Source organism: Myotis nattereri (assembly GCF_964212035.1).
Source record: "Myotis nattereri genome assembly, chromosome: 17".
Classification (NCBI taxonomy): domain Eukaryota; kingdom Metazoa; phylum Chordata; class Mammalia; order Chiroptera; family Vespertilionidae; genus Myotis; species Myotis nattereri.
The window spans coordinates 52872568-52887023 of record NC_138092.1 but is presented as its reverse complement, the minus strand read 5'-3'; the positions used below and the strand labels follow the sequence as shown (position 1 = coordinate 52887023).

At 43.6% G+C, this 14456-nt stretch overlaps 1 protein-coding gene across 11 annotated transcripts in view; it reads left to right on the top strand.

The window, feature by feature from the left end:
• Positions 1-14279, top strand: part of NBN (nibrin) — a 45148-nt gene extending 30869 nt beyond the window's left edge. For 10 of the 11 annotated variants that reach the window (XM_081111352.1, XM_081111347.1, XM_081111357.1 and 7 more), the window contains 4 exons: positions 1636-1791; positions 5637-5750; positions 11576-11625; positions 12780-13195. In XM_081111352.1, coding sequence (XP_080967478.1) covers positions 1636-1791; positions 5637-5750; positions 11576-11625; positions 12780-12810 — 351 coding nt within the window. In that variant the 3' untranslated portion in view covers positions 12811-13195. Of the gene's footprint in view, positions 1-1635; positions 1792-5636; positions 5751-11575; positions 11626-12779; positions 13196-13399 lie in introns of those variants that run through there. The other variant, XM_081111350.1, reaches the window with a different exon arrangement.
• The last annotated feature ends 177 nt before the right edge of the window (positions 14280-14456 follow it).

Sequence of the window (14456 nt, the reverse complement as noted above, 5' to 3'; positions counted from 1 at the left end):
CTTAGTCCTGTTAGCAACTTCCTTGTGAAAATATACGAAGCGGTTTAAAAGCTGAGACATAGCCCTGGCTTGTGGGTAGTGTTATGCCCAGATTTCAAGATTCCCGATAGACCAACAGGGAGCCAGCCAAGTCGGATGCAAAAGCAGAGAGTCTTTATTATTATTACAGACCCGGGTCTGGCTCCCAGCCTCTACCGACGCAACGGCGAGACAAGAGTGCCAGCCCCGTGGGAAAAAAGGGGGTTTTAATAGGGGGGTGGAGTGAGGGGAGGAGAGATGACTATGGGCCCTGCCGATTGGCCAGGTGCAAGTCGGGTCTTGTTACACAGGATGTGGTCATATCTATGGCGCGCACGTCCCTTGATTGTCATTGGTTAGTTTAAAGAAGTCCTGAGTGTGGCTAGCAGAGGCTTGGGCTTCCTGAAAGAAGCTCCTTGCCGAGCACATGGCCAAGGTAAGATGGAGGGCGTAGCCCTTACCCTGGGGCAAGATGGAGGGCGTAGCCCTCGCCCTTTCAGGTAGAGTGTCGGCCTGTGGACCAAATGGTCCCGGGGTCCATTCTGGTCAAGGGCACGTGCCTTGGTGGCAGGCTCCTCCCGGCCCGGACCCTGTCAGGGGCCTGCTGGAGGCAGCCAGTTGATGTGCTTCTCTCACACCAGTGTTCTCTCCGTCTTTTCCTCCCTTTTCCACTCTCTCTAAAAATCAGGGGAAAATATTCCTGGGTGAGGATTAACAACAACAACAAAAATAATTAAAATGGAGACGTGGCCTGGGCAGCTGTGCAGCGTGGGTGTGGCTGATAGTTAATAACAGACGATGCGGAGACGCTCAGTTGGCCAGTGGCCAGGAGGGAGGCTCCGGGCTGGTTTAGTAACTGTTAATCCCAAACAAAAAAGGGTCTTTCATTTCAGAAGGTAGTGTGTCTAGAATTAATGATTTTTCTGAGGTGCCAAAAATAATAAAAATTATTGAAAATCCAAGAAAATTTAAATATAGTAGATAAGAACTTGTGGAGTGGAGTGTATACTAATCTTGGAATATGGTTTTATTTGTTTTTATTTTTTTAATATATTTTTATTGATTTCAGAGAGGGAGAGAGACAGAGAAACTTCTGTGATAAGAAAGAATCATTGCTTGACTGCCTCCTGCATGTCCCACACTGGGAACTGAACCTGCAACCCAGGCATGTGCCTTGATGGTTAATCGAATTGTGACCCCCTGGTTCATAGGTCGACGCTCAAGCACTGAGCCATGCTGGCTAGGCTAGAGTATGGTTTTAATGAGAAGCAAACAGTATTAAGATTTCTTGCCAAGAAAATATGTATAAGAAGATTAATTGTTTATTGAGATGATATTTATTAAAATAGGCTACTAAATTTGGAATACTAAGCTTTAAAAATGCCACATGCCCTCTGTCATAGATTAGCGTGTTATGTTTCTAACGTTAGAGAGTGCTTGAGTAAATACTTTTCTGGTTTTGAAATAGATATGATTTGATTCCAAATACAAAGTTCCGATGCAGAAATAAACCTTTTTAACTGTTCATTCAGCTATTTGGACTTTTTAAATTTAGATTCCTCAATGACAAATAATTTTCCTTTTCTTATCTCTTATCCACCCACTTACCCGGATAAGAACAAGGATAGGCCCGAGGGTGACGGTGAGATGCCGCTGAGGAAGGTGTTGCTGACAGAGTTCAGGTCCCTGGTGGTGAGTGGCTCTGCCTCCAGAAATGCCCCCAGGGTCAGAGGTGATCAGGGTCCACTGAAGAATTTCAAGAAGTTCAGAAAGGTACGTGTTCCTTCATAAAACATCCCTAGAGGGCAGTGTGAAGTGGTTTTAGAACTACTGCTGCTACTAACCAGTGGTCAAAGCAGTGCCAGTTGAAAACTGGTGCTATTTCTCCTGCTTAAGACAGTTAAGGCCTGAACTGACAGTCAGTGCGTGGAACACCTAAACCAGAACCAGCCCCACTGATACTGGACTCCTCACAGTGTGTCCCTGTCCCCCTCGCCCCTCCAGCCCTAGTGGGCATCTGGCTGCTGCCAGGTACTCTCAGTTCTCATGCTAATCTGTGACTACCCGAAAGGGTTCTGTAACCCAGGACGTTATGAAGATAGCAGGCTTGTGGAAAATAACAGCACATTCAGTAAGAAAACGAGGCTCTGCTGGGTGGTGAGGTGAAGCCTCAGGTCCCCTGTCAAGCCCCGCCAGGCAGCAGGGAGTGGCCTCATGTCCCCCGGCCCCTACGCAAGGGCACAGCAACCATTTGCATATTAGCTCTTTATTATATAGGATGCATATGTAAAGTAAAATTATAAATACACTAGAGGCCCGGTGCACAAATTTGTGCACCAGTGGGGTCCCTCAGCCTGGCCTGTGGGATCAGGCTGAAACAGGCTCTCCGACATCCCCCGAGGGATCCCAGATTGCAAGAGGGATCCCAGATTGCAAGAGGGTGCAGGCCAGGCTGAGGGACCCCACCGGTGCATGATCAGGGTCATGGAGGGATGCAGAAGGTTGGCCAGCCAGGGAGGGACCACGGGAGGGCTCCAGGCATGTCCAGCCCGTCTCACTCAGTCCCAATCGGCCGGACCCCAGCAGTAAGCTAACCTACAGGTTGGTGTATCTGCCCCCGGTGGTCAGTGCGTGTCAGCGAGCGTTTGAGTGACCTTAGCATATCATTAGCATATTACACTTTGATTGGTTGAACACTTAGCATATTAGGCTTTTATTACATAGGACTAGAGGCCCGGTGTACAAAAATTTGTGCACTCGAGGGGGGGAGAGGTCCCTCAGCCCGGCCTGTGCCCTCTCACAGTCTGGGACCCCTCGGGGGATGACCACCTGCTGGCTTAGGCCTGCTCCCCGGGGGGATTGGGCCTAAGCTGGCAATCAGACATCCCTCTGGCAGCCTGGCAGCCCTCGGGGGATGTCCACTTGCCAGTGGGGAGCAGACCTAAGCTGCAGTCAGACATCCTTAGCGCTGCTGAGGAGGCAGGAGAGGCTCCCACCACCACCACTGCACTGGCAGCCATCAGCCTGGCTTGTGGCTGAGCAGAGCTCCCCCATGTGGGAGCGCACTGACCACCAGAGGGCAGCTCCTGCATTGAGCATCTGCCCCCTGGTGGTCAGTGTGTGTCATAGTGGCCAGTCATTCCCAGTCTTTTTTTTTTTTAAATATATTTTTATTGATTTTAGAGAGGAAGGGAGAGGGATAGAGAGATAGAAACATCAATGATGAGAGAGAATCATTGATAGGCTGCCTCCTGCATGCTCCCTACTGAGGATCAAGCCCGCAACCCAGGCATGTGCCCTTGGCCGGAATTGAACCTGGGACCCTTCAGTCTGCAGGCCAACGCTCTATCCACTGAGCCAAACAGGCTAGGGCTCATTCCCAGTCTTTCTGCTGTTAGTGTCAATTTGCATATTACCCTTTTACTATATAGGATAGAGGCCTGGTGCACGGGTGGGGGCCAGCTGGTTTGCCCTGAAAGGTGTCCCGGATCAGGGTGGGGGTCCCGCTTGGGTGCCTGGCCAGCCTGGGTGAGGGGCTGGTGGCTGTTTTCAAGCTGGCCTGCGACTGAAACTCCCACCCTCTCCTTTTTTTCTTTTTTTTATTCTGGGATTTATTTACCTTCTATAATTGAAACTCTGTTGCCTTCATTGGTGCTCCCAGCTCTGAGGCTGTGGCTGGCTAAAAGCAGATATCTGGGATTTGTTTAGCTTCTATAATTGAAACTTTGTTGCTTTTGGAGCTGTTGCTTTCAGGCTCAGAGCTGGGCCGCGGCAGGCGGGGAACTTTGGCTTCCTCCATCATTGGAGCAAGCAAGCCTCCTTCTGGCTTCAGCTGCATGGCTGCCTGCCGCCATCTTGGTTGGCAGTTAATTTGCATATCTCACTGATTAGCCAATGGGAAGCATAGCGGAGGTACAGTTAATTACCCTTTTGTCTTTTATTAGATAGGATGCCCTCATTGTTACCATCAGACCTGAGTGCCTCCTCTTTTAGGAACGATTAGATCGTTATTTTGTCCATGTGGTTGTCTGTTCTTTGCTCTCTGCTCTGGGCTCCTGGCTCCACTGTGAACCTGCTCTGACAGCTCTTGCTCGTGCGGTTGGTGAGATGCTGGAGGATCTTTTCAAAGGCGGTTTCTGTGGAAACAGGGTTTCTCTGGAACGGGATCTGTGTGATGCTTGCTGTGACCATGGGGTATTGGAGCTTTGTCTCTCCAATGGCAGCTGCTAGTAACATTTCCCAATTAAATGAGTGGTCTGCCCACTCTGACCGCTCCACAGGGTCTGACCTCCATTGGAGAGGAAGAACTCTTCTGCTTCAAGTGGAAGAGGGGGGTCTCCATCCCAGAGCTCCCTTACCTTCCCACCCACAGCCAGGAAAGCACAGGGGCATCCTTTATCTCTCCTCACCCAATGATATGTCTTTATTGATTTTAGAGAGACAGCAAAGGGGGAAGAGAGAGGGAGAGGATGAGAGAGAAATTCTCTCCTTCTCGCCTTGACCGGAATTACACCAGCAGCCCAGGTGTGTGCCCTGACTGGGAATTAAACACACAACCTTTTGGTGCACGGACGACACTTCAAGCACCTGAGCCACCCAGCCAGGGCACAGGGCATTCGTGTTCCATACTCCATGTTGAGTGCCCAGTTACAGACCTCATTGTCAAAATCCAAAAGACTTACTATTTTATTGTATTAATGAAGTTACCAAAGGAAAAGCAATAATATTCACTGTTGGCACAGGAGTGATGAAGAGATACAAAGCAGTACATATTTCTGGAAAGTAATTTGGAAAAATTTAAAACCCTTAAAAGTATTAATATCCTTAACAAGGAATTTTTTGAGAGTATAAAAAAAAATTCAACCCAAAATTTATAGGAAAATATGTTTAATATGATTACCTCTAATGAAAGAACTTGTCTGTTTTTCTTTATATATCCAAATCAATGACCTAGTTGTACTTGTGCTCTTAAAATACTGCTTAATGATGACATTGAATTTAACTTTCCCTTTCCAGTTCTTGTATTGAAATTTTAAAAGTATGTCCCGTAAATATTAAGAATGTATTACTTACGCCCTAAATGCGTTATTACCGGTGCACTTGTTATGGGTTTTCACATATTTTTAAGCACTTCTTTATTTGTAAGCAATTAAAATTTCAATTAAAAGTATAAACTGTTGCCATCTCCAACATCTCTTGCTAGGGATGTATAAATCAGAAAGTTTAAATACTTGAATATTTGCAAGTATCAGCAGTGCTTAAGCTCCGAAATCTGTAGATCACAGTATTAGACTTTAAATTATAGTGTGTGTGCTCACCTGGAGTTGCTCTAATTGGTGGATGATGTGCTAACGTGATTTTTGAGCAAAACCTCCAAATTAAAAATCTTAAATTCTCTTAATACGTAAATCTAGTTATGTAGCTACATCTTGGTATAATGGCCAAACATAGGGCAGAACATGGCTCTGACACAGTTACCACTGTCTCACACAGTGCCATCCGTAGGTCATATACATCTTGGCACTTATATTACACATGATTTATAACCCTTGCTTTGCTTAAGCTATTAAAAATGATTGTCTTAATCTGTTAATGCATTTAACCTTACTGCTTGACAGGTCGCATTTTCAGGAGCAGGAAAACTCCCACAGATCATTGGAGGATCAGATCTCATAGCCCATCATGCTCGGAAGAATACAGAATTAGAAGAGTGGTTAAGGCAGGAAATGGAGGTTAGTAGAAGTGAGGCCTGGTAACTTGTTTGCTTTGCATTTTGATCCCTTGTGGTTTCCTTAAACTCTTATCTATCTATTTTTGTACACTTTATTTTTATTATTGACACTATTACAGATGTCATTTCCTCCTGTTTGCTCCCCTCCACCCAACCCCTGCCTTCCCTCTGTCCATCACACTGTTGTCTGTGTCCATGGGTTATGGATGTATGTTCTTTGACTGATCCATTCACCTTCCATCCAGTCCCCTCTGACAGCTGTCGGCCTGTCCCATGGATCCTCGCCTCTGTTTCTATTTTGTTCGTCAGTTTATTTTGTTCATTAGGTTCCACATATGAGTGAGATCATGTGGTATTTGTCTTTCTCTGACTGGCTTATTTCACTTAGCACAATGCTCTCCAAGTCCCTCCATGCTGTTGCAAGAGTAAATTCTTAAGAGCAAACTTAAGTGACCTGAGGTTGGTCGTTCAGGAAAATGCCTGAGTTACAGTGCTGCTCATCCATTTATTTCCCTGGGATTCAGCACTGCACTTTGATCTGCAAATGCAGTCTGTTTTATTTCAAGAAAATTTTCTGTTATATCTTTCTAATTCTTTTTTTATTGATTTCAGAGAGGAAGGAAGAGAGACATAGAAACATCAATGATGAAAGAATCATTGATTGGCTGCCTCCTGCATGTTCCACTCTGGGGATCAAGCCCAAAACCCAGGCATGTGCCCTTGACCAAAAATTGAACCATGACCTCCTGGTTCAGAGGTTGACGCTCAGCGCTGCACCATGCCGGCCAGGCTTCTGTTACATCTTTCAAAACATTTTTGTATTTTCTGGGTTCTGTACATTCAACTACCTTTTATAGCTCACCTTGACCCTCCACATTCCTTTCTTCTGCATTCATTGTGGTTTTAAGCTCTTTCACTTTATCAGAAATTCACATTTTAGTGGTGTCTGTTCTGTTTCTTGCCAGCTCTGTGACCTTGTGACCTTGGGCAAATTGCTTAACTTATGGCGGCCTCCGTTTTATAGTACCTCTGCTTCATAGACTGTGTGTGAGGGCTAAATAAGGTTCCACGTGTAAAGTATCTGTAACAGTGGAACAGTCAGTCTTAGCTATTTCTAATTTATTTAATTCTGAAATGGTGTTATTGTAGTTCTCAGTTTGTTGGCATAGCATTCGCTTCCTTTTAGTGTGTTTTCTTATCATTTAACTTTCTTATTGCTTTTACGTCCTTGTTAATTTGTGTATTTTTTAATCTTAAGTTGTTGTTTTTTGCAGATTAGGTTCTTCATCTTCTTCGGCAGGTTCTGTTCTGTCTCCCTTTCCCCTCCAGTATGTGGAGTGGCGTTGCTGTTTTCATTTGTCAGCAGCTGTTTAAAGTGACCTGTCCAGATACGCTCTTTGCTGTGTGAAGTGTCCTGGGCCATCTTACGTAGGGATTACATTCTAAAGCCAGTTTGTGAGCCAGAAGTTGAATGTAGTTGACGTTACCCCCACGCCTTAGCTTGCTCCTAGAGAACAGGATTATCTGATGGGTCCACATGTCCGTCCCCGTGGCAGGTGCTTGGCAGAGACCCAGGGGAGACCCATCTAGTCCTGTAGCCTGAAGACCTGGAGTCGAGGATAGTGCCCAGCTGGAGCCTGGGCACTGGTCCTGGGGTTGGAATGAAGTGGGTGCCAGCACAGTGCGTCCTGTCCCAGAGGAGAATTTCCTGGCTCTTCCGTGTTTGCTGACATGTCCGGGATGTTGGTCAGTGTCGGTCCCACTGACTCCCCTCCTTCTCCCGTCCCTCCCACAGCCCACCGCAGTCCTCTCTTTCCCGAATGTAGGGCATCAGTGAGAAGCCTCAGGTCCGGGCAGTCTGTAGACCTTTGAATGGAGTGGTTAGTGTCAGGGGTCTGTCCCCTCAGCCTCTGGTTCTCTGTGTGGCCACCTTGTGAAGCCCGGGCGTGGACCCTGCTCCCCTGACTGGGAGAAGGATGGTGCAGCGCCTGACTTTTTCCTATTTTTTGTTTATTTCGTTAGAATTGGGAGAGGGAGACCTTGTGTTCTAGATTTGTTCCACCATATCTCTCCTCTTTTTGCTCAAGCAATTTTGGGTGCCCTGGGGAGGATTTGGGGTCTAAGATAATCGAGGTGACTTTCTTCTCCTACGTGGCTGCAGCTCTGTCTGTCTCAGCTCCCTGGGCTGTCCACTGCTCAGCTACATCCCCCACCCCTGGTTCTCCCAGCCCTTCTCCCTCTGCTTCTGCTGCCGCCCGTGGCAGTTACCCTGATTGGGAGTCAGCTCCTGAGGTTTTCTTGAATTTAGTATATTGTCACTCTGTGCACTAAACATAATAATTCTTTGAACTCTATTCAACCTGATTTGAATATGGAAAGATTGTGAGATGTATTTTTCCCAAACCCTTAAAAAATATCAGTACTAGGAAGATTTCTATTTATTAATCTATTTTATTTAGTGGTTGTACTAAAGTATATAAAATAACGCTGATTTTCCTTTACTATAGTACTTTATTTTATTTTTTTAACATTTATTGTTGAAAGTATTACATATACCCTCCTTTCTCCCCCATTTACCCACTCCAGTTTGCCCTCACCCCCCACCCCAGGCCTTAAGCTCCCTATTGTCTGTGTCCATGGGTTATGCATATATGCATACAAGTTCTTTGGTTGATTACCTCCTGATCACCCACCTCCCCCACCTTCCCTCCGAGATTCCATACTCTGTTCCAGGCTTCCATGTCTCTAGATTCATGCAGTTCATCAGTTTATTTTGTTAATTAGATTCCACATATGAGTGAGATCATGTGATACTTGTCTTTCTCTGACTGGCTTATTTCACTTAGCATAATACTCTCCAGGTCTCTCCATGCTGTCTCAAAGGGTAAGAGATCCTTCTTTTTACTGCTGCATGGTATTCCATGGTGTAAATGTACCACAGCTTTTTTATCCATTCATCTACTGATGAGCACTTGGGCAGTTTCCAGATCTTAGCTACTGTAAATTGTACTGCTATGAACACAGGGGTGCATACATTCTTTCTGATTGGTGTTTGGGGTCTCTTAGGATATATTCATAGAAGTGGGATCATTGGGTCAAATGGGAGTTCCATTTTTAATTTTTTGAGGAAACTCCATACTGTCTTCCATAGTGGCTGCACCAGTCTGCATTCCTACCAGCAGCGCACTAGGGTTCCCTTTTTTCCACATCCTCACCAGTACTTCTCATTTATTGATTTGTTGATGGTAGCCATTCTGACAGGTGTGAGGTGATACCTCATTGTCATTTTAATTTGCATCTCTCTGAGGATCAGTGACTTTGAGCATGTTTACATATGTCCCTTGGCCTCTGTATGTCCACTTTAGAGAAGGTTCTATTTAGGTCCTTTGCCCATTTTTTAATTGGATTGTTGGTCTTCCTTTTGTTAAGTTGTATGAGTTCCTTATATATTTTAGATATTAACCCTTTATCAGGTGTATCATTGCCAGATATGTTCTCCCATACAGTGGGCTCCCTTTTTATTTTGCTGATCGTTTCTTTTGCTGTGCAGAAGCTTTTTATTTTGATGTAGTCCCATTTGATTATTTTTTCCTTAGTTTCCTTTACCCTACGGGATGTATCTGCAAACATATTGCTATGAGAGATGTCTGCTATTTTGCTGCCTATGGATTCTTCTAGGATGTTTATGGTTCCCCAACTTACATTAAAGTCTTTTATCGATTTTGAGTTTATTCTTGTGTATGGTGTAAGTTGGTGGTCTAGTTTCATTTTTTTTGCATTATCTGTCTAATTTTCCCAACACCAAGACTGTCTTAACTCCATTGCTCTTGCCTCCTTTGTCAAATATTAATTGAGCGTAATGGCTTGGGTTGATTTCTGGGGTCTCTGTTCTGTTCCATTGATCTATATACTGTTCTTGTGTCAGTACCAGGCTGTTTTGAATATGGTGGCTTTGTAGTATAACTTGAAATTTGGTATTGTGATTCCTCCAACTTTGTTCTTTTTTCTCAAGATTGCTGTGGCTATTCGGGGTCTTTTGGGTTCCATATAAATTTTTGGAGTATTTGTTCTAGATCTGTGAAATATGCTGTTGGTATTTTAATAGGGATTGCAGTGAATCTGTAGATTGCCTTGTGTAGTATAGACATTTTAATGATGTTGATTCTACCAGTCCATGAACACAGTATATTCTTTCACTTGTTTATATCATCTTCTATCTCTTTTTTCAATGTCCTGTAGTTTTCCGAGTACAAGTCTTTTACCTCCTTGGTTAAGCTTATTCCTAAGTATCTTAATTTTTTTGTTGCAATGGTAAATGGGATTGTTTAGTTTCTCTTTCTGAGAGTTCACTATCCTATATAATAAAACACTAATATGCAAATCGACCAAACAGCAGAACGACTGGTCACTATGATGTGCACTGACCACCAAAAGACAGACACTGTCCCCTGGTGGTCAGTGCGCTCCTACAGGGGGAGCACCACTCAGTCAGAAGCCAGGCTCACGGCTGGTGAGCACAGCGACGGTGGCGGGAGCCTCTCCTGCCTCTGCAGCAGTGCTAAGGAGCAGCGAGCTGAGTGGTAAGGAGCAGCGAGCAGGCGGGTGGTAAGGAGCAAGGGGTCCCAGACTGCAAGAGGGCACAGGCCGGGCTGAGGGACTCCTCCCCAACCACCACCCAGTGATTGAATTTCGTGCACTGGGCCTCTAGTTGGTGTATAAAAAGCCATCGATTTTTGGTTGTTGATTTTGTATCCTGCTACATTGCCAAATTCATTTATTAAATCTAGCAGTTTTTTGGTGGAGTCTTTAGGGATTTCTGTGTACAATATCATGTCATCTGTGAATAATGAGAGTTCTTCCTTTCCAATTTGGGTGCCTTTTCTTCTTGTTGTCTGTTCTCTGTGGCTAGGAGTTCCAGTGCTACGTTGAATAAGAGCGGTGAAAGCAGGCATCACTGTGCGGAGTCTGGTTTCTTTGGTTGGCAGAAGTCACTGCAAGGTTTTGGTCGGCATCTAGTAGGGTTGGATCTTGGGAAGTACCCTCAGCACAGGGTTTCTCAGGTCCTAACTCTGCAAGGTGCTTTAGTTTGATGAGTCTGATTTAAAATTGCTTTGTGGGTGAGGTAACTCAGCAGCAGCTCCTGAGCCCTGATTTGGGACAGTGAGGAAAGGAGCCACTTACCTGGATAGGTGCCATGGGTGAAGGTGAGGGGAGCATTGCTACTCAGTCCCTTCATCAGTGGTATGACCTCAAAACACTGAAATTCAATTGAGTACAGTGGGGCCTTGACTTACGAGTTTAATTGGTTCTGTGACGGAGCTCGTAACTCAGATTACTCGTCTGTCAAATCATAAAGTGAACGAGTGAGACACGTGATGCTGGGCTGATGATGTGGCGTTCACTGTGACGTTCGCTGCGCCAACTAGCGGTGGGGTATCTGAAGCTGGCTCGTAACCCGAATTTTAGCTCGCAACTCAAAGCAAAAAATCAGCCGAGAGACGGCTCGTATCTCGAAAAATTCGTTAGTTGGGACACTCGTAAGTCAAGGCCTCACTGTACAAGGATTGTGCTGGGGGAAAAGCTTTCAAAACCCAGCAGGCTAGCAGTGTACATCGCGGTTGCCTTTTGAGACTGGCTGTGGAGATTAATTAGAGGACTTTGCAGCAGCAAACAGAAAAGGTCTATTGGCGGGGAGCGTTTACAGCCAGCACTTGGCATCGGGTGCCCTCCTGGATGTGGAAATCCCAAGACTGGCCACCCAGCATAGCGACTCGTTACTGTACATGCATCATGGAGAAATGTTTCAAAGTATGTTCATTTTCACAGGTGCAAAATCAGCAAGCAAAAGAAGAGTCCCTTGCTGACGATCTCTTTAGGTAGGTTGAATTTAAGCGTTCTCATGAATCTTAGAGAGATCTATATAAAATTCAGTTCTGTTCATAGAGATTAAGTATTTTCCTTCTGTCCTTAGAAATAGAGGCTTCACCTAAAGAATGTTTTGTTTTTAACATGTATTTCTTTTTACGACATGAGCACCTTAGTTTGGTTACTGGATATAGCTTTGAAGTTTGGGGTTCACTCAGTCGTACTGTACCCCTGGATATTTAAAATATGTGGGGGGGGGGCACTCAGGTCACAGAAGGCTCCTGAGCTGGGCTCATAAATTTGTGAGATTCTCAACTGGGTAGAGTTATGAATAAATAGGTTTTGAATCAAGATAAGTAAAATACCAGACCATTAGTTGAATTTTAATTGGCACAAGTATAAAAACAAGAGGCTGGATTAGAATTTCAAAGTAGGTTCTTGTGAGAGATTTAGCAGAGTTATAAGGGACGATTATAATTTAATTCTGATTTAACATATATTCAGCATCTTACAGGCCCAACAAACCTTATAATTCACTTTCAAATACTCATAAAATACTATGTTGTATGTAGATACTTGTTAGTGGAGAATAACATTTTCCCAAACTTATTTAAAGGCAAATGAAGAAGGTAATCTATTTTTGAGTCTGTTTTACAGCTGATTTTTTAAATTTTATTATTGACAATATGAGTCATTCGTCAACATGGTGACAGTGTTCATTTCTCATAAGTAGTCAAAGAAGCCAGCCTGCTGCCCAGCTGCCCCTAATTACTAGGGTAGAAAATGCTGTGAAGTAATTTTACTTTAGGCTCACTATTGCTCTTTTGTGCAAATAGTATATTTTAATTGGGGGTGGGGAGGAACTGTTTGAAGCTATGCTAGAAGTATAAACACATTTATTTTTAAACTGTTGTTTCTGTTAATTATTTAAATGCTTTTATAGATTATTTTTTGTTGCCGATGCTTTATTTTTTACCAAACATTAATGAAAGCAACATCAAAGTGATCAATGAAAGTAAAAATGTCACTGCTTAATATATGATGCTAAGTATAAAACTGGCATTCTCATTCTGTTTGGTAACGTGTGATTATATTTTGAAAACCCTTTAAAAGTGAAATGTCATCATTTATCTAAATATTATTTAACCCATTTCTTTCTTTGCAGATACAATCCTAACGTAAAAAGGAGAAGATAGATAACTGAGGTTGTTATAAAGAAGCCATGGGAAAACATTTCCTGCCCACATACTCCCTGTTTCCTTTGGATTCAGGGGTTTAAGTTACAAATGCTCTGTGACCTGAATTTGTTAAATAAAATACACAAAACTCCATTTCTTTTGTGTGACAAGTAGTCTGGTTTGTTTACTGAGCTGGGTGTCCCTCTGCGTTAAGTCAGTTTTTGTAAAGTACAAATGGTAAGAGATGAGTATCTCACCGCTTACAGGAATTTTTTCCATTTTTCAATTTAGTTTTTATTTATTATTGAGTTTATAGTCACAGTTCATAATTCTAAAAAGATAAAAAGGGTAAGGAGTACAAAGACTCCCTTCCACGGAACACTGTCCCAGCTATTGGTTCCTCAGAAAAAAAATCTACAATGCTCTTTTCTTAGGTCTTTCCAGAGATTTTAATGCCTATTCAAATTTCTGTGCATATTATCTTTCAATATTTTCCTACAAAACAATAGCATAACAAGTCCAGTGTCCTGCACCTTACTGTTCCCCACTGCACAGACTGGAAGGCCGTGGGTATATCGGAACGATGGTTTTCTTTTCCATTATGCAGGAGTCGCTCCTGAGCTGACGCCGGAGAGATGACCGCAGGTGAGGACGTCACCACAGTCTAGTCCGGGCGACTGGAGACTGCCTCAGGCTCGTGGATTAACCTCACAGGAGGGAGAGGCCTGTTTGTGGTCTTACCGAACTGGGTGTCCCTCTGCTTTGAGACCTAGTTTTTGTGAAGTACAAATGGTAAGAGTGTCTTCTATTTTAAAGGGACATGGTAAGAAAAAAAAAATGGATGTCTTTGCTTTCAAGTTTTGTAATGTAAGAACTTAGCCACACACTAGAATTACGGTACAGTCCTTCCACCCATCTGAGGGTCAGTGCGCATGTCCCAGGAAGCAGAACAGGGTCTTGATGCTCGCTGAAAGCTTCCTGGGTCACATCCGTTCTGACACCTCACAAGCCTGCCATCGCAGGTGTTAGAGCACAGCCTGGAAAACGACCCAGAAATTAGTTTGTGCCATTGCTGGTCTTCATGGAAGATGGGTAAGAGCAAACTTTTGAGTCAAGGGGATGTTAACAGTTCTTAGCCTTGCCTAGAAACCATCTTTATAACAAAGTCATTTCAATTTAGCGGTGACATTAAGAAAAACATCCAATTCATTCAGTGCTCAAAAGAACAGGCCAGCAAGAGTGCTCAACCCAGGGTTCTCAGGATAGTGCACACTTTCCAGTAGAGGTAACTTTCATATGAAAAGTTACCATTATAATGAGCTAAAGCTGCATCTCATCATTTCTAAAATCATTAAACTTAAATCAGACATGATAGTTATCAAAAGTATAAGAATTCACCAGTTTATCTGAAACAGCTAATTGTAGAGGCAAGTATGTTCTAAATAGATTTTAAGGTGAATTATGAACCTGTGAGCATACAACATTGCAAAAAGAAGGACAGAAAAATACTAACACTTTAGTCCATTTTCTAATATTAAGAAAAAATAGAATTAGGTATTCAATAAACACATCTACCAAAAAAGAGAGAAAGACTAGAGAAAGACTGAGAAATTGTTTGCTATGGAGAATGTCAGAGGACTTTTTCGTCTAACACTAAAATTCTG